Source organism: Haliotis rufescens, unplaced genomic scaffold (assembly GCF_023055435.1).
Source record: "Haliotis rufescens isolate VD_foot unplaced genomic scaffold, xgHalRufe1.0.p SCAF_4, whole genome shotgun sequence".
Taxonomy (NCBI): domain Eukaryota; kingdom Metazoa; phylum Mollusca; class Gastropoda; order Lepetellida; family Haliotidae; genus Haliotis; species Haliotis rufescens.
In genome coordinates, this window is record NW_025964112.1 from 6992152 (window position 1) to 7013256 (window position 21105).

At 41.3% G+C, this 21105-nt stretch overlaps 1 protein-coding gene across 3 annotated transcripts in view; it reads left to right on the top strand.

Annotated features, from left to right (window-relative positions):
• Window positions 1-21105, top strand: part of LOC124135877 (natural resistance-associated macrophage protein 2-like) — a 37972-nt gene that overhangs the window by 7238 nt on the left and 9629 nt on the right. For all 3 annotated transcript variants that reach the window (XM_046501542.2, XM_046501541.2, XM_046501544.2), the window contains exons 3-13: window positions 4558-4680; window positions 8138-8216; window positions 8740-8887; window positions 10567-10705; window positions 11587-11742; window positions 12869-12938; window positions 13766-13872; window positions 16051-16140; window positions 16847-16876; window positions 19168-19388; window positions 19610-19685. In XM_046501542.2, the coding sequence (XP_046357498.2) occupies window positions 4558-4680; window positions 8138-8216; window positions 8740-8887; window positions 10567-10705; window positions 11587-11742; window positions 12869-12938; window positions 13766-13872; window positions 16051-16140; window positions 16847-16876; window positions 19168-19388; window positions 19610-19685 (1239 nt within the window). The remainder of the gene's footprint in view (window positions 1-4557; window positions 4681-8137; window positions 8217-8739; window positions 8888-10566; window positions 10706-11586; window positions 11743-12868; window positions 12939-13765; window positions 13873-16050; window positions 16141-16846; window positions 16877-19167; window positions 19389-19609; window positions 19686-21105) is intronic.

A 21105-nucleotide genomic window follows, 5' to 3' on the forward strand; every position in this document is an offset into this window, starting at 1 on the left:
TTGCATAATCTTATATTTTGTTGCATATTGTATATACATTTCAGTTTCTATATAATTTAACAATACAATTTGATTTCATCATGTGTGTAAAATGGATAAAGTGAATCAATTAAACAATAAATGAAAGGAGGACAAGAATGGTTAAAAAGGATATCCAGTCTAGAGCTTAAACTTGCTGCACCTTGTGCAATGATATTATATTGATATAATCGTTGCTCTTGTTTGTTTACCACAAATTGAACTGTAGATAACAGAAAAGTGTTGTTTACTTCAGCCCTGATGTTAGACACATGACGCTGCTATCTAGTCTGTCATACAGACCCTGAAACAAATATATCCAATACAGCCCATGCAAGTCTATAATGTTTGGCAAGTCTAGATTTCTGCAGTATCTGAAAATGAAGAGAGTTTCTGGGCTCCTTTTTATTATATTTTTATTAACAACTATTTCTTTTTTTCTGTAAGATATGTTCATTTCAGAGACTAGGTGTTAGTCTAACTGCACAGACTCATGCTTGGGTTCCCAACTCCATACTTTGATGTCGAGAACTAGAGAAAGAAAGCTCACTGTAAAGGGACTTTTTAAACTTAAAAGTTTAAAGGTTGAAAGGGAAGTTCTTCAGAGCAGGGGGCACAGCTGGCCCAGTCGTCTAAGGCGCTGAGATTAGCTGTGCAGAGTTGCGTCCCTTGGACACGCCAGAAACCTATGATTGTGGGTTCAATCCTGGTTCGCCTTGATTATGTTCCTAGGTTTGTCAGCACCATACCCGTGCTTGTGGGTTTCACCGAAGTGGTAAACGTCTGAGACCTGCATCACTTCAGGCTTTCCTCCCACATTAAGCTAACACGCAATTATATGACTGGAATACTGTTAAAAGCGATATTAAAACCAACTCACTCACTCACTCTTCAGAGCAGGATGGCAGGAGGAGCTGTGTCTAAAGAACAAATAGAAGATGCTGGGGTCCATTACTCTGACTGCTTAAGGCTGTAGGATAAGTTGATAAAGTGCAGGGAGGAATATAAGAAAGTGCTTGATGAATCTGAGATTTTTATCTGGAATGTTCTGTTGAAGATACAGTTTTACAAAGCTTTACACGTTCAGCTGGAGAGTATGGTCAGCTTCAAAGGAGTGAATCTGCCCTGAGAAATAAATATAGTCAAAGTTAAAACTGTTACAATAGTGTTGTTGCTCCTGTAGACAAGCTATGTCTCGTTATAGATGTTAACGCGGCAATGTGAACTTTCAAAAGCATTGAGCCAGGTTTCCTTCTGTGAAAGTTGACTTTCTGCAGAGTGATTCTAAGACTTTAATTTTCAATTATTCAACTGCATTTTGAATGATTTGGCCATATTATTAGCTCACTGCGTCCGAAAGACCAAGATGAGCTTATGCGATACCATGGCGTCCGGCATCCGTTCGTCAACAATTTATTCAAACTACTTCTTCTTCTGAACCACTAATTGGAAATTAGCGAAATTTGACTGGAAGCATCCCTAGGTGGTGGGGATTCAAACTGTACAAATGGTGAGGCTGACCCCCCAGGTGCTGAGGGGAAGGGCCAAATAGGGGTAATTTGGCTATATTGCTTTAAACGACTTCTTTTCTGGCGCTAAGAGATACATATCAACCATATTTGGTTGGAAGCATCCCTAGGTGGTGGGGATTCAAAATTGTACAAATGGAGGGGCGGGGCCAAATAGGGGTAATTTGGCTATATTACCTTAAATGACTTCCTCTCTGGAACTAAGAGATATTTATCAACCATATTTGGTTGGAAGCATTCTCAAATGGTGGGGATTCCAACTGGAGAAATGGAGGGGCTGAACCCTACCCCCATCCCCAGGGACTAAGGGATGGGGCTAAAAAGAGATTATAACTTGGACACAGTTAAGATCCCCACCGTATAACCTTATGTTGGTTGGTTGGTTTGTTGTTTAACACCGCACTCAGCAATATTCCAGCTCTATGACGGCGGTCTATAAATAATCGAGTCTGGACCAGACAATCCAGTGATTGATATCATGAACATCAATCCACTCAGTTGGGATTGATGACCATCCCATCCCGTTAGTCGCCTCTTACGACAAGCATAGTCGCCTTTTACGGCATGTATGGGTTGCTGAAGACCTATTCTACCCTGGATCTTCACGTGTGTATTATGTACAATTGAGAGTATAATGAGAGGAGTGCACATATGGCCCTTCTGTTCATCTGTCTGTTCAAAGGAGTTAGAAGATATTATCGCCACCCTATAATAAACAGATACATTGTATACATTTGTTTGCTATGAAGCGAATAATACCTTTGCATGATATGATTTATCCTGGATCATAACATGGAAACGGATCATATCTTTATGCAACATTTGTATGTAGAGAAATACACGTTCATGCTGTCAGATTTGTCATCCACCCATTATAAATGCTGACAGAGTCAAGATTACGAAATATTTGCAGTATTATATACATGTACAATGCAAATGTATATTTTGTCACGATTGCGTAAATAACCAGGTGAGCGATACAGGCCCTATAGGCCTCTTGTTTTAATTTGTGATAATTGTTTCCTTTGATACTCCACAATTAGGAGGCCGGTATGAAGTTTTGACTCAGATTTTTTGTGGCAGATTGGATTAGGTGAGTGTTTAGGGTAAGAAGGGTTAATCTGTTTGCTGTGTCTACTTTAGCTCCGGCAGTTGATGTCTCTTTTCGGAAGGTCCGGGGTTCTATCCCCGGCCGCGTCATACCAAAAGACGTTAAAAGATGGTACTTGTTGTTACCCTGTCTGGCGCTTACCATGAAGGGGCTAAGACAAGGACTGGTCAGCTCGGAGTCAGTATACTATGTCTGAGTGGGGTATTCATGTTAAACTGCGGCATGGTATCTCAGTGAGCTAGCACTAAAAAATCGGCATCAGTCCGGACTAGTACAAGCAGCCACACAAACACAAACACATACACGTACAGGCACGTCGCTATATAAGTGCAATAATCTAGGACGGACGTTAAACCCCATTTCACCTCACCTCAGCTCACCTCACCTCACCTCACCTCACCTCACCTCACCTCACCTCACCTCACCTCACCTGATGTCTCTTTTAGTACACTGTACTGTATTAAGATAAAGGAGATAATTTGGGTTATAGTTTGGTAAAGCAAAAGGCCTGTGCTTTTCATGCACAGAGGAGCATGTAGCTGGCATGGCAGCAGGCTTACTTGTTCAGCCAACAATTCAAGTTTAAAGATAAGGGAAAACAGTAATGGTGAGTTGTCACATGCAGAATACATATTATTAAGGCTTTTGTAAACTTTGAGTTTTAACATACAGTTTATGACAGGCACATTTTTCTCTATGGTAACCTTTTAAATGTTTGTTTTAAGCTAATAAAAGTATAATTTAGTTCATTTTTTGTTTATAAAGCATAAGTGAGTATCTTCAGCTTTGTCATAATTTAAAGTTGGAAAAGTTTTGAATATTTTGTTTATTTATTTTTTCAGTTATTTATTTCGTCAATCTGTTGGTACGGCAAAATATGTTTAAGAAAGAATAAGAATATGAGATTGTGAAGAAGAGTGAGTGAGTTGGGTTTAATGCCACTTTTACCACTTCGATGAAACCCACAAGCACGGGTATGGTGCTGACAAACCCAGAAACATAATCGGGGTGAACCGGGATTGAACCCACAATCATAGGTTTCTGGCATGCCCAAGGGACGCAACTCTGCACAGCGAATCGCAGCGCTTTAGACGACTGTGCCACCCATGCCCCCTTGTGAAGAAGAATAAAGATCTTGAACCCCAAGAAGTTGTTGGTTCTACACCTAATTCAATCTGTCATATCAATATCTGTCAATACTGAACAATTATCAAGTAGGCCATACGGGGATAGCAAGTAACGCAACGTATTGACTTGGCATTCAATATAGATACTTATTTTATTTTTAACTTTATTTGATTTATATTGGTATTTTATTTTTTTTTAAATAAATTACCAACTACAGTTTCTTGGACATAAAGATATGTAGATAAGTAGATCTGAGTGTGTGTTGCCGCTTGTACTAGTCCGGACTGATGCCGATTTATAATGATAGCTCACTGAGATACCATGCCGGAGTTTAACATGAATACCCCAGTCAGACACAGTATACTGACTCCGAGCCAACCAGTCCTTGTTTAGGCCCCTAAATGTAAGCGCCAGGCAGAGTAACAACAAGTACCATTTATTAATCTTTGGTATGATGCAGCTGGGGATCAAGCCCTGGACCTTCCACTCTCGGGGCAGATGCTCTACCTCTAGACCACGGAGGTGGTGAATGCATCAAAGGAAAATCAGAGGGTATCATCAATGTGCTGAAGTTTAAGGTTGAAATTACACTACAGCAAAGATCTGACTGGACTGCAGTCCCAGTGTCTAAAATAATTTTGTAAGATGAAATACAAAATCTGAGGTTTATTTTCTTGTCACATGTGTTCCAAATGCATTAGAATAAAAGGAATCATTTTATCGCTCCAATTCGATTCCCAACATTAATATTGACCTATTCCTACTTTGCAGGCCAGTTTCAGCTTCAAGAAGCTATGGGCGTTCACCGGGCCCGGCTTCTTAATGAGCATTGCTTATCTAGATCCTGGCAACATCGAGTCCGACCTGCAGTCAGGGGCCATTGCAAAGTACAAGGTAATGTCTTAAAGGAAATAACTTGAATTGAGGAAATGACTGCACAGTGTTTACTGAACAGTTTCTGATAATGTTGACATTGTGAGAAAATGTTACAGCTAAGCATGGATGGAGTGTTTGAGTAAGATATGGGTCTGAAACAGGATAACAGTTATTGTAAATATGTGGTGAAAGCCCTAAGTAATGAAGAACACAGTGGGGAATTTACTTATGTAATTAATTTGTGGTATGCATTTGCTTGGAACATGACCAGAGTTATCCCTTTACTTGAGAGTTATCTCCCTTTGTAAATACTGAATGGCGATGGGTTGGTTTATAGGCGATTGCAGGCAAACAAAACATTAAATCTGAGGTTAAACATGATTAGGAGTGGACGAGACCTTTAGTAATACTGAATGGCGATGGGTTGGTTTATAGGCGATTGCAGGCAATCAAAACATATTGAATCTGAGGTTAAACATGATTAGGAGTGGATGAGACCTTTGTAAAAACTGAATGGCGATGGGTTGGTTTATAGGCGATTGCAGGCAATCAAAACATTAAATCTTAGGTTAAACATGATTAGGAATGGATGAGACCTTTGTAAAAACTGAATGGCGATGGGTTGGTTTATAGGCGATTGCAGGCAATCAAAACATTAAATCTTAGGTTAAACATGATTAGGAATGGATGAGACCTTTGTAAAAACTGAATGGCGATGGGTCGGTTTATAGGCGATTGCAGGCAATCAAAACATATTGAATCTGAGGTTAAACATGATTAGGAGTGGATGAGACCTTTGTAAAAACTGAATGGCGATGGGTTGGTTTATAGGCGATTGCAGGCAATCAAAACATTAAATCTTAGGTTAAACATGATTAGGAATGGATGAGACCTTTGTAAAAACTGAATGGCGATGGGTTGGTTTATAGGCGATTGCAGGCAATCAAAACATTAAATCTTAGGTTAAACATGATTAGGAATGGATGAGACCTTTGTAAAAACTGAATGGCGATGGGTTGGTTTATAGGCGATTGCAGGCAATCAAAACATTAAATCTTAGGTTAAACATGATTAGGAATGGATGAGACCTTTGTAAAAACTGAATGGCGATGGGTCGGTTTATAGGCGATTGCAGGCAATCAAAACATATTGAATCTGAGGAGAAAACATGATTAGGAATGGATCAGAACAGGCAGGAAAATGTTGGGAAGCATATAGCATAACATACAACCATCAGGTTGCAAAGGGATTGACTTGAGGTCGGCTGACATTTTAAAGGATATGGTTAAGGATCAGATTAATGAAGAAATAAATAGAAATAATTAAATAATTGTCTGAGAAGAAACAAAAATCATCCACGCTCTAGGTGCCATGAACATGATTGTTGTCTGACAGACAGCAAGTCAAGGGAAGGCTCCTGCGTAGGAAATAGTCAGGAAGATGTGCTCACACTCTTGACCACAGGTGTATCAGACAGGTTACAAGATGTGCTCACACTGTTGACCACAGGTGTATCAGACAGGTTACAAGATGTGCTCACACTGTTGACCACAGGTGTATCAGACAGTTTACAAGATGTGCTCAATCTGTTGGCCACAGGTGTATCAGACAGTTTACAAGATGTGCTCACACTGTTGACCACAGGTGTATCAGACTGTTTACAAGATGTGCTCACACTGTTGACCACAGGTGTATCAGACAGTTTACAAGCTGTGCTCGCACTGTTGACCACAGGTGTATCAGACTGTTTACAAGATGTGCTCACACTGCTGACCACAGGTGTATCAGACTGTTTACAAGATGCACTCACACTGTTGACCACAGGTGTATCAGACAGTTTACAAGATGTGCTCACACTGTTGGCCACAGGTATATCAGACAGTTTACAAGATGTGATCACACTGTTGACCACAGGTGTATCAGACAGTTTACAAGATGTGCTCACACTGTTGACCACAGGTGTATCAGACTGTTTACAAGATGTGCTCACACTGTTGACCACAGGTGTATCAGACTGTTTACAAGATGTGCTCACACTGTTGACCACAGGTGTATCAGACAGTTTACAAGATGTGCTCACACTGTTGACCACAGGTGTATCAGACAGTTTACAAGATGTGCTCACACTGTTGACCACAGGTGTATCAGACAGTTTACAAGATGTGCTCACACTGTTGGCCATGGGTGTATCAGACAGTTTACAAGATGTGCTCACACTGTTGACCACAGGTGTATCTGACAGTTTACAAGATGTGCTCACACTGTTGACCACAGGTGTATCAGACAGTTTACAAGATGTGCTCACACTGTTGGCCACAGGTGTATCAGACAGTTTACAAGATGTGCTCACACTGTTGACCACAGGTGTATCAGACAGTTTACAAGATGTGCTCACACTGTTGACCACGGGTGTATCAGACAGTTAACAAGATGTGCTTACACTGTTGACCACAGGTGTATCAGACAGTTAACAAGATGTGCTCACACTGTTGGCCACGGGTGTATCAGACAGTTTACAAGATGTGCTCACACTGTTGACCACAGGTGTATCAGACTGTTTACAAGATGTGCTCACACTGTTGACCACAGGTGTATCAGACTGTTTACAAGATGTGCTCACACTGTTGACCACAGGTGTATCAGACAGTTTACAAGATGTGCTCAATCTGTTGACCACAGGTGTATCAGACAGTTTACAAGATGTGCTCACACTGTTGGCCACAGGTGTATCAGACAGTTTACAAGATGTGCTCACACTGTTGACCACAGGTGTATCAGACAGTTTACAAGATGTGCTCACACTGTTGACCACGGGTGTATCAGACAGTTAACAAGATGTGCTTACACTGTTGACCACAGGTGTATCAGACAGTTAACAAGATGTGCTCACACTGTTGGCCACGGGTGTATCAGACAGTTTACAAGATGTGCTCACACTGTTGACCACAGGTGTATCAGACTGTTTACAAGATGTGCTCACACTGTTGACCACAGGTGTATCAGACTGTTTACAAGATGTGCTCACACTGTTGACCACAGGTGTATCAGACAGTTTACAAGATGTGCTCAATCTGTTGACCACAGGTGTATCAGACAGTTTACAAGATGTGCTCACACTGTTGACCACAGGTGTATCAGACAGTTTACAAGATGTGCTCACACTGTTGACCACGGGTGTATCAGACAGTTAACAAGATGTGCTCACACTGTTGACCACAGGTGTATCAGACTGTTTACAAGATGTGCTCACACTGCTGACCACAGGTGTATCAGACAGGTTACAACCTGCTGGGATGCATTGGTGAAATTGTGAAATTTCTGACCAGGCATTCATTCCCCATTCACTCACTCACACACTTCACTCGTTCACTCACTACCACACTGATTCCACTCACTCACTCACTCACTCACTCACACTTACACTGTGTCTGTATTTCTGTAAGAGAGTACATATAAAGTATGTTTGTTGTTGCAGCTGTTGTGGGTGTTGATGTGGTCAACGGTGATGGGGTTGGTGCTGCAGCTGCTGGCGGCCAGACTGGGATGTGTGACAGGCAAGACACTGCTCATCCCGGTGTTACTCTAGTCTCAGTCTTCATTATCATCCCATCACATTTAACTCCTGTAGGTTATGAGAACAAGCTGCATCAGACTGGGTGCCTGTTCACTTCACATGCTTGTCCCGACCAATAATGACACCCCAATGTTTTCAAGAGGTTTTAATCTGATTTTCAATATGGTCGCCATGGTCAAGGGTTCGATTCCCAGCCGTGTCATACCAAAAGACGTTAAAACGTGGCACTTGTTGTTACCCTGCCTGGACTTGGCATTAAGGGGCTAAAACAAGGACTGGTCAGCTCAGGGTCAGTATACTGTGTTCATGTTAAACTGTGGCATAGTATCTCCGTGGGCTTGCACTACAAAACTGGCATAAGTCCGGACTTGTACAAGTCAGTCAAGTGAATGCACACTATATACATGTAAGTGCAATAATCTTGGACATGACATTAAACCCCATTTCACCTCACCTTACCTATACGTGAATTTTTAGTGATATATATTCTGCATATTTCCTAGGTATGAACTTGGCGGAGATTTGTCGACATGAATACCCTAAAGCTCCACGTATAGTGCTGTGGCTGATGACAGAGTTGGCCATTATAGGAAGTGACATTCAGGAGGTCATCGGATCAGCCATTGCCATCAACCTCCTGTCCAATCACAAGCAAGTATTTGTTGCTTCGTACAGGATATCAGATTGTAGAAATTATTGTGCTATGTGGTTCTCATGGTAAAAGAAAGGTTTCATTATCCTTAAAAATGGCATTAAAAAAAGATCTGATTATTGAACTACATGGAGTAAATGTATCGCTGATATGTATTACCATACATCCATCCTTTAGTTCTTCCATTAGTCAGTCTGCCCATCCTTCCATCTGTTGTCTGTCCATCCTTCCATCTGTTGTCTGTTGTCTGTCCATCCTTCCATCTGTTGTCTGTCTGTTGTCTGTCCATCCTTCCATCTGTTGTCTGTCCATCCTTCCATCTGTTGTCTGCCCATCCTTCCATCTGTTGTCTGTCCATCCTTCCATCTGTTGTCTGCCCATCCTTCCATCTGTTGTCTGTCCATCCTTCCATCTGTTGTCTGTTGTCTGTCAATCCTTCCATCTGTTGTCTGTTGCCTGTCAATCCTTCCATCTGTTGACTGTCTGTTGTCTGTCCATCCTTCCATCTGTTGTCTGTCTGTTGTCTGTCCATCCTTCCATCTGTTGTCTGTCCATCCTTCCATCTGTTGTCTGCCCATCCTTCCATCTGTTGTCTGCCCATCCTTCCATCTGTTGTCTGTTGTCTGTCCATCCTTCCATCTGTTGTCTGTCTGTTGTCTGTCCATCCTTCCATCTGTTGTCTGTCCATCCTTCCATCTGTTGTCTGTCCATCCTTCCATCTGTTGTCTGCCCATCCTTCCATCTGTTGTCTGTCCATCCTTCCATCTGTTGTCTGTTGTCTGTCAATCCTTCCATCTGTTGTCTGTTGCCTGTCAATCCTTCCATCTGTTGACTGTCTGTTGTCTGTCCATCCTTCCATCTGTTGTCTGTCTGTTGTCTGTCCATCCTTCCATCTGTTGTCTGTCCATCCTTCCATCTGTTGTCTGTCTGTTGTCTGTCCATCCTTCCATCTGTTGTCTGCCCATCCTTCCATCTGTTGTCTGCCCATCCTTCCATCTGTTGTCTGTTGTCTGTCCATCCTTCCATCTGTTGTCTGTCTGTTGTCTGTCCATCCTTCCATCTGTTGTCTGTCCATCCTTCCATCTGTTGTCTGCCCATCCTTCCATCTGTTGTCTGTCCATCCTTCCATCTGTTGTCTGCCCATCCTTCCATCTGTTGTCTGTCCATCCTTCCATCTGTTGTCTGTTGTCTGTCAATCCTTCCATCTGTTGTCTGTTGCCTGTCAATCCTTCCATCTGTTGACTGTCTGTTGTCTGTCCATCCTTCCATCTGTTGTCTGTTGTCTGTCAATCCTTCCATCTGTTGTCTGTCTGTTGTCTGTCCATCCTACCATCTGTTGTCTGTCCATCCTTCCATCTGTTGTCTGTTGTCTGTCCATCCTTCCATCTGTTGTCTGTTGTCTGTCAATCCTTCCATCTGTTGTCTGTCTGTTGTCTGTCCATCCTACCATCTGTTGTCTGTCCATCCTTCCATCTGTTGTCTGTTGTCTGTCCATCCTTCCATCTGTTGTCTGCCCACTGACCCAATACAAATTCAGAAACACCTCAACCTATGTCTCCCAAATCTTCAAAAGATGAACCTCTAGTGTTAAGTACAACAAATGTGCATCATTACATCATATCAGAGCATGTTCCTCTTAAGGGAGATTCTGTTGTCTGATGCCAGTCTGTGTGTACAGAATCCCGATCTGGGCAGGTGTGTTGATCACCGGTGTCGACACCTTCACCTTCCTCTTCCTGGAAAATGCCGGGCTCCGCAAACTGGAGGCCCTGTTTGGAGCTTTCATCACAACAATGGCTGCCTCTTTCCTGTATATGGTAAGTAGTTGCTGGAAAAAAAAGAGTAATGTCACAGTTGCGCATTAGTATCTACTGTTATAACCATTATGACCTGATGCATGGTATGAGCATTTGTGATCGATGAAGACCCGTAAGAGGCGACTATGCACTTGTCGTAAGAAGCGACTATGCTTGTCGTAAGAGGCGACTATGCTTGTCGTAAGAGGCGATTATGCTTGTCGTAAGAAGCAACTATGCTTGTCGTAAGAGGCGACTATGCTTGTCGTAAGAGGTGACTAACAGGAATTGGTGGTCAGGGTCACTGACTTGGTTGATGGATGTCATCGTATACCATGATGTTAATCACTGGATTATTGGGTCCAGACTCGATTAGTAACAGACCACCATCATAGAACTGGAATACTGCTGAGGGCGGCGTTAAACAACAAACAAACAAAAACAAAATCAATATAAAGAGCTGACAACATCTCCATAGGAGGTCGCATCAGGGGAACCTGGAGCAAACTCTGACCACCCAATTTTAATGATCACGTGCCAGATATCAGTTTTCTAAAACTTCATTTGTATACCATCTCGATTTGGAAATTTTGATTAGTACAAAAGAAAATCCACCCAGAACACAAATATTCTTTCTATGAACCCTTTTGGGTGGAGAGGACATGGCACTCTGAAACAACAAAATAATGTCCTGCATTTACTGTCCAAATTCATTGATTGGTTCATTTTCGAGGTACAGAAATCAGATATGCTTCACTCGCTTGTACCAAAAATTTAGAAGCCTCTTCACTGACAGGCCTTTGGAGGTGTTGTCAAGTCTTCACTAAGGAGGTATCATAGCCTTGATATTGTATTATTGCTGAGGCATGCAACATTCACTGACTGTACCTCCTGTCTTGCAGTACATCAAGATCAAGCCGGACCAGCTGGAGATCCTACAGGGTCTCTGGTTTCCATGGTGCCAGGACTGTGACAAGGACGCCATCCAACAGCTGGTGGGAATCGTCGGCGCCGTCATCATGCCACACAACATCTACCTGCACAGCGCTCTAGTACTGGTCAGTGGCATGTTATAGGTGTCTACTTGTATTGAGGGTGTCGGCGCCGTCATCATGCCACACAACATCTACCTGCATAGCGCTCTAGTACTGGTCAGTGGCATGTTATAGATGTCTACTTATATTGAGGGTGGGAATTGTTGGCGCCTTCATCATGCCACACAACATCTACCTGCACAGCGCTCTAGTACTGGTCAGTGGCATGTTATAGGTGTCTCCTTGCAGGGTATGAAACTCCCAAACATTTTAGCCAGACCACAGGACTGGCTAGCTGAAATACTTGCCAGCCCTGACCAAAACCTGCCTGCCCACTATAATCATATGTTTCTCAGGATAAGCTAGCGGGATTTCTTTTTGGTTACATTTTATCATTCATCTTTACATGTGAATTAATGATTATCATCGGGAATTATTTAGAATATTGTCACATATGAAATATAACCCGACCGTCGGGCAGGGGGATTTGAAAATCTGGCAGCCCGAGTTGAAATCAACCCGTCTCGGACGGTCGGGCAGGCAGGTATTTCGAACACTGCTCCTTGTATTGAGGGTGTCGGCGCCGTCATCATGCCACACATCATCTACCTGCACAGCGTTCTAGTACTGGTCAGTGACGTGTTATAGGTGTCTACTTGTATTGAGGGTGGGCATTGTTGGCGCCGTCATCATGCCACACAACATCTACCTACACAGCTCTCTAGTACTGGTCAGTGGCATGTTATAGGTGTCTACTTTTATTGAGGGTGGGAATTGTTGGCGCCGTCATCATGCCACTCAACATCTACCTGCACAGCTCTCTAGTACTGGTCAGTGGCATGTTATAGGTGTCTCCTTGTATTGAGGGTGTTGGCGCCGTCATCATGCCACACAATATCTACCTGCACAGCGCTCTAGTACTGGTCAGTGGCATGTTATAGGTGTATACTTGTATTGAGGGTGTTGGCGCCATCATCATGCCACACAATATCTACCTGCACAGCGCTCTAGTACTGGTAAATCACTCACTCACTCTTGAAAAGACTGCATATTATGGAAACATTCAATATCCTTAATATGTTTAGTTTGATGTTTTTTCAATAGCTAAATACAACATTTATACAATCCTGTTCTCCACATTTCATTCCAGTCCAGAAGTATAGATCGGAGCAACAAAAACAACGTGAAAGAGGCCAACATGTATTATGCTATTGAATCAGGTTGGTTTATAGAATGTTTAATTTTTTTAATAGTTTTCCTCTTTTCAACTGAAGAGTTCCTGGTAATGATGATGGCCCGCTGCCCTGTACTTCGGTTAATCCAGCATACGGCCCTAAAGATGCAACAAACATTATTCTAATGCAAGTTTACCAATTACATCTTCCAGAGGCAAGGGAGTTAACTGACTATAAAAGTCAGTTTCCACCCTTGCCGAACTTGGCCAGAATTTCTGGGTTTGATTGTTGTGCCACCAGTGGCTATTACGAGTTATGTTCCTTCTATGTCCCTCCTATTGACCAATCAGATTCCACCTCTGATATCACTGATATACCTCTTGATTAAAAATGTGAAAGGGTTTGGAAAATATCGGTTGACAGTATACATGCTTTGCAAATCCTGCAGTCTTCCGAAATCTGCACGGCAGTTTACAAACTGGAGGTTGATTTCGTTACTCGATTTTGATTGGACTATGCATAGGCTCGTTGGTCCAGCCAAAATATCACTCCATAATTGCAGCCTAGTACAGCAAGGGTGGAAACTTTGGACTTTTATAGTCCATTAACTCCCTTGCCTTGCGAAGATCGCCAATTAAGGCGATGCTAAAGGATATATTTCCCAAAATGCAAGCACATGTGTATCTTGTGCATTGAGAAGGAATGTGAGAGATCAAGGACAGATAACTCTAATTTGTAACCAAGGGCTACCAGCACCCCAGATGTTGAAGAGGTTCCGTGTCATATGATGGAAGTGAAGAAGGAAATTGCAATGTTGTCTCAGGATAATTATCATGAATATCCAAATTGAAGGGATATTGTTTTTCTTTCAGCCATTGCTCTGTTTTTGTCTTTCCTCATCAACCTATTTGTGGTGGCCGTGTTCGCTGCGGCCTTCTCTGACCCCAAGTATGCAGCCAACGCAAGTCTACGCCAAGCTGTAGGTACTTCTCGAGTAACGATGTAATACACTGAGCACTTCAGCATGCATTATCATATACATGGCGGCCATGGCGGAACCAGCCCATTTAACTCGGAATGTTTTACAAATTGCTGCACCATTTGGCATTCTTTATCGTCACTGTGTCCTTTTGCAGTATAGTGTCCTTTTTGTACACTGACGTTCTTTTAGTACAGGTCGTAAATATTAATATCATTAGTCAAATGTTACGAAAAGACGTCATAGGAAAGAAAAAACAATGTGTTCGAAAGAACATCAGTGAGCACGAAAGGACGTTGACAATAAAGAACGTCAGTGAGCACGAAAGGACGTTGACAATAAAGAACACCAGATGGCGCCAAATTGCAGCGCCATTTGGCATTCTTTATTGTCAACATCCTTTCGTGCTCACTGACGTTCTTTTGTACACATTGTTCTTTCTTTTCTTATGACATCTTTTCGTAACATTTGACTATTAATATTGTGTACTTTTGACCTTTATATCAACTTTTATGTTTTAACCGGCGTCTCATTGTTTTGTATTTTGACCATTATTAGTAACATTTAGTTCTTTATTCGTAATATTTGACCTTTATTGTGTACTTTTGTCCCTTTTTTTTAACTTTGTATTTTTTAACCGAATGGCCGCCCATACATTGGTATTGTTTTGTATTTTGAATTCATTATTCGAATGTTAATAATGACCTTTATTTGAAACATTCATTCTTTTTTCGTAACATTTGACTATTATTGCGTACATTTGTCCTTTATTGCAACTTTGTATTTCTTGACCGAATGGCCACCCATAGTTGGGACCCAGTTGTTTTATTTGATGGTTTATATCTTTTTACTATTAGCTAGTGTTGGCTGAAACAAAAATTATATTAAATGTTGCACAATGCATTTTTGTATTTTATTTGGCCTGAAATAGTTTGTGTCAATTGATTTAGTCAGAAAAAATGAATGCTAAAAGTGCAGTATGTTTGACATTTTAGCAGTAACATATATACATAGAACATGTATAAGCTATTATGCATGAAGTGGTTATATTGTTTGAGTACATTGAAAGAATGAAACTTGCTGTGCAGATCAGTCTAGTGGTGAACTGGTGCCTTTTGATGATTTGGGATTTTTTGCACTAGATATGTCATCTCCTGATGACTCTTGTTCAGAATGTAATAAAATTTGGTATTTGTTTAACTTCAACTGATATGTTCCATTTATTGTATTATTTGACATTTTGACCTTGTTTTCACATGCACTAAAATTGTCTCTAAAAGCATATTTAGCTGAGGCAAATTTGGCATGTATGCTTCTGGTTCGAATCATTAGATTTTAGTGTTGATTTGTATGCAGAAATGTTTTGATTGTCAATGCTGACAGCAATTGTTTTTATGTATCTGTCTTTGTTGACAACTGTTGACTATCCAGGAGAGCTACAGTATACAGTGCCCCAATTGGTTAACCTCACTTGGTCGAACTATATTCTGTAAAACGTGAAATTAATGCGTCTCCAAAAGAATGCGACCGGATTTATATCTTAACAAAATGTCCTCTGTCAGGTTTACAGGACAATCCTCACCTTCATCCAACCTTACATTAATCTAATCACACACCAAATAGCACCGCTTATTAGCACTGAGTAGAGTACTTCAGCTAAAACAATACGTGCACGCTGGCTCGTGTCGGCCTTTGATGCAGTCGCAAAGAGCAAAGATACCGTGTTGGGTGGCGTCTGTCTGGACTTGCAGGTGTGATCAGTGATGACATGAGTGAGTAGAACGCTTGTTTTGACCCCAGCAGTTCACGGGATGTAATTAGTGTTTGAATGACATTGTTTATATACTAGTTACAAGTGCTGCTCAATAAACATTGATGTGGAATACATAGTTGTTTGTTTTCAGCGTATGTCTAAGTTGGTATTTCTGCTATCCAAAATATTTTATTGTTGATATAAATGCGATGTTTAATAATGTGAGTAAAGACCACTCGCATTTTTCGCATTTAATTCACACTCGCGTTAATTTCACGTTTTACAGTAGCTAATATAACAGACTTTACAATGTTTTATTTCTTTGTTTGTTGTTTAACACGGACTCGGCAACATTCCAGCTGTTTGATGTTCCAATGTATCAAGACTAAGACAATGTATTGAGACCAAGCACCTGTTGTTTCCAGGGTGACTGGATTGCTGCCAACTATGGTCTTGGTATGAAGATTATCTGGGGTATCGGGGTGTTGGCAGCAGGTCAGAGTTCAACCATGACTGTGAGTCATTGCCTTTGTTATCAGGATAGGAATACCCTGAACATTTTACAGTGAAATATCATAAGGTTAAGATCAAAGACTCTACCAGGGCCCACTTGCTCAAAACGATCTTAGCACTAAGACTATTGTAAGCCTATGTTAAAGTATTGGAGTTAAGATCATCTTAGCGCTAAGATCACTTTGTGCAAGTGGGCCCAGGGCATAAACTGGTGCATTATGATGGTGCTGGTCACTGCATCATCATGAAAGAAACTATCTACATCATAGCACTTCCTCCAGAAACCTACTGTGCAGTCAGCTTATTTTCAAATGATTGATTTACATTTGAAACCACTAAATTGAAAACAGCTAGGGCCAATAGTTTTTTCTCTAAGATGAATTGTTTCAGCATACCATAAATTGATGCAGTAAGATAATTTATATTCTTTAAATCTGAGAATTATGTCACTGAAACAACGAAATATTATTTTGGTGCTGTCAGTCAGAAGAGAATGAGCAGGAACTTGGCACTCAGGCAATATAACTACATGCCATGTGCTATGGGACTCATGCATGGTCAGCTGCATTTAACAGAAAATCTCGAAACATTGGAATTTTGTTTGAGAAAAGGGGTAAAAATGTTAAGATTAAGAATCACAGTATTTGTAAACAATGTATCATAACACTCACCTGTTGATCATTGATAATGTTTTCCTTACTATTTCAGGGAACATATGCTGGTCAGTTTGTGATGGAGGTAAGAAATGGTCTTATACATTATAAGTTGTATCAGGATCACGAGGGGTATATTGGGTTTTATGTGTCACGCGTTAGGTTTTACACAATGAGCCAGAGGCTCTTACCACAACGAATTTATCTTACCGACATGTTCTAATATGAAATTGTAAAATAATTCAAACACATTCAAAATTGATAGAAAACAGCTGTTCGATTGAGCGGAGGTTAGCTTGTGCTATGTCACGTGACTTTTGACTTTTTATTCTGCCTCTCAGAAATCCATGTGAAGCCTGTCTAGCTCGTGGCGGGGTATAAGGGATTTATTCTGCCTCTCAGAAATCCACGTGCAGCCTGTCTAGCTCATGGCGGGGTATTCAGGATTTATTCTGCCTCTCAGAAATCCATGTGCAGTTTGTCTAGCTCATGGCGGGGAATAAGGGATTAATTTTGCCTCTCAGAAATCCACGTGCAGCCTGTCTAGCTCATGGCGGGGTATTGGGGATTTATTCTGCCTCTCAGAAATCCACGTGCAGCCTGTCTAGCTCATGGCGGGGTATAAGGGATTAATTTTAGCCTCTCAGAAATCCATGTGAAGCCTGTCTAGCTCATGGCTGGGTATTGGGGATTTATTCTGCCTCTCATAATCCACGTGCAGTCTGTCTAGCTCAGTGCAGGGTATAAGGGATTAATTTTGCCTCTCAGAAATCCACGTGCAGCCTGTCTAGCTCATGGCGGGGTATAAGGGATTTATTCTGCCTCGTAGAAATCCATGTGCAGCTTGTCTAGCTCGTGGCGGGGTGTAAGGGATTAATTTTGCCTCTCAGAAATCCACGTGAAGCCTGTCTAGCTCATGGCGGGGTATTGGGGATTTATTCTGCCTCTCAGAAATCCATGTGCAGCCTGTCTAGCTTGTGGTGGGGAATAAGGGATTTATTCTGCCTCTCAGAAATCCACGTGCGGCCTGTCTAGCTCATTGCGGGGTATTGGGGATTTATTCTGCCTCTCAGAAAACAAAGTGAAGCCTGTCTAGCTCATGGAGGGGTATAAGGGATTTATTCTGCCTCTCAGAAATCCATGTGCAGCTTGTCTAGCTCGTGGCAGGGTGTAAGGGATTAATTTTGCCTCTCAGAAATCCACGTGAAGCCTGTCTAGCTCATGGCGGGGTATTGGGGATTTATTCTGCCTCTCAGAAATCCATGTGAAGCCTGTCTAGCTCATGGCTGGGTATAAGGGATTTATTCTGCCTCTCAGAAATCCATGTGCAGCCTGTCTAGCTTGTGGTGGGGAATAAGGGATTTATTCTGCCTCTCAGAAATCCACGTGCAGCCTGTCTAGCTCATGGCGGGGTATTGGGGATTTATTCTGCCTCTCAGAAATCCACCTGCAGCCTGTCTAGCTCATGGCGGGGTATAAGGGATTAATTTTAGCCTCTCAGAAATCCATGTGCAGCTTGTCTAGCTCTTGGCTGGGTATTGGGGATTTATTCTGCCTCTCATAATCCACGTGCAGTCTGTCTAGCTCAGTGCGGGGTATAAGGGATTAATTTTGCCTCTCAGAAATCCACTTGCAGCCTGTCTAGCTCATGGCGGGGTATAAGGGATTTATTCTGCCTCTCAGAAATCCATGTGCAGCTTGTCTAGCTCGTGGTGGGGTGTAAGGGATTAATTTTGCCTCTCAGAAATCCACGTGAAGCCAGTCTAGCTCATGGCGGGGTATTGGGGATTTATTCTGCCTCTCAGAAATCCATGTGAAGCCTGTCTAGCTCATGGATGGGTATAAGGGATTTATTCTGCCTCTCAGAAATCCATGTGAAGCCTGTCTAGCTTGTGGTGGGGAATAAGGGATTTATTCTGCCTCTCAAAAATCCACGTGAAGCCTGTCTAGCTCGTGGTGGGGAATAAGGCATTTATTCTGCCTCTCAGAAATCCATGTGAAGCCTGTCTAGCTCATGACAGGGTATAAGGTATATATTCTTCCGCTGAGAAACTTATTTCCCTCCAAGGCGGGATATTTGTATTTTATCAAGGTCATGTAAACCAATCAGATCATGTCATTCTGAAGTTGGTATGACAAGGGATATACACATGTATGTAATAGGTGGGGACATAGGGAACACTATCCCAAGTAGTTATCACGACAGGTTATTGCAAAACTTTGTAAATATTACTCTCTTTTTTAAATCATTTAGAATTAAATCATGAATCAATACATTGTGTGTTGCATCATCAGGTTTAAATTTGTGATGCATCATTTCATCACTAAGATTTGTATGTGTATATTCTGCATATAATTTGGTTTTGTTTCGGGTAGGGATTTCTGGGAATTCGTTGGCAAAAATGGAAGCGGGTGTTGGTAACTCGGTCAATAGCAATGGTGCCCACCATCATCGTCGCCTTGCTGGCGACAACCCAGCTGGACCAACTCAACAACTGGCTCAATGTCCTACAGAGTGTGCAGCTGCCATTTGCATTATTACCCATACTGCACTTCACCAGCAGCTCAAGGATTATGGAAAGCTTCAAGAATGGGAGGTAATTGAAATGATACTGATACACTCGTGAATAGTGGGCATACAACTAATGTTATTTCTATGAATAAATTTGCTAAAATTATTTCTCATGGTTGATTTAGACTGTATATGAAATGTGAAAACTGTGAGAAAGTTACAAAACTGAATATATGGAAGACATTTAGATACATTTTTATGTGCATTATCATGTTTTCACAATTATAAAAATCTTGTTTGTTAAAGAGTGCTGCAAATGGTTGTGTGGATACTAGCATTACTAGTGATGGGCATTAACCTGTACCTTATCTACTTGTTTGTGGTAAGTAGAAAGTGATAGCAATTCACTGTATTGCGAACTTGTCAAATACATTCATGTAATATTACAAGAAAATCAATTATGTTCATTTGAAACATTAGCTTAAAAAGTGATAACTTGGACATATTGAAACATATCCCTGTGACCTCATGTCATATGAACTCCACTCTATTGTTATGATCTTGTCAAGTATATATACAATTTTGATTTAAAGGTATCTTGGAATGTAAATGTTTTATCAATTAATTATATTAGCTTCAGTTGTTACTTTAAGAGCAGGTAAACATCCAATAACAATATTTTTATTCGTAACACTAAATCCCTGATTTTGCTTACTTATTTAAAATTCAAGAAGAGAATTTATGGATGTCAACTTCTTTATTATAATAAAGAAGTTGACATCCATAAATTCTCTTCCTTATGTGTATCACTTCTAAATGCCTTTCAAATTTATTAAAATGACATCCTTTACTCTGATACAATAGGTGAACTTTCTGATCAGCCAATCAGCATAAAGCTTCTAAATTCTCTGACAATGAGCAAAACATTCAGACAAGCATATCTGACTTCTCTTAGTGAAGATGTGAGGACACATCCGTAGAAGGTCGTTTCAGGGGAATGTTCTCATCAGCCTATCAGTGTCGAAGATTCAAAGTCCTCATACGACACACTCCGTCGCAGTGGTGACTCAGCATAACACCACTGCCACAGGCTAATTTGCATATCACGTGACCGGACTTTTCTCTTGTTTGTAAACAAACGCGCTTTTTCAGAAATCAGTATAGAACGGACTAATGCAAGTATTTGGGGGCGCTTTACATATTGTGTTGCATAACTAATATAGATATGCTACTACAACTGCGACAGTGAGTTGCATGACAATATATATTTATGCATTAAAGTGACCGTGTCACAAGCTCTCCGTTGGGCTTCGATGACAGCACGTGGAGCCGTACAACCAATGTAAACATAGGATAACTACGCAAAAACAAGTAGATTTTTACGTATTTGCATACTTTCTCAATGAAAGTTAACCATTCTTTGACATTTGTTTATGAAAATGTGTAGACTTGTCAAACATGAAACGGATGAAAAGCATATGCAGTATCTTGAATGGACTGTGAAAGATGTGACGAATCGTCACATGGCGCTGGCCTGTGGCAGAGGTACTATGCTAGCTGGCTGCCGGCCGCATGGAACTCTGGGTAGGAGAGTGCTCATACGAGTGAGCTAGTCTTTCAGACTAAAACAAACTAAAGCAACTAGTTCTGAATGTAGATGAAGAAGGTCATGACACTCTATTGTGATTTTTTTATACACCCTGTCTCCTCAGAGTGCCATGCCATGCACCCTACAGGTCCTACTATCCTTTTACAAAGATGACATTTGATTGGCTCAAGAACCAATGCATGCTTCATTTTGT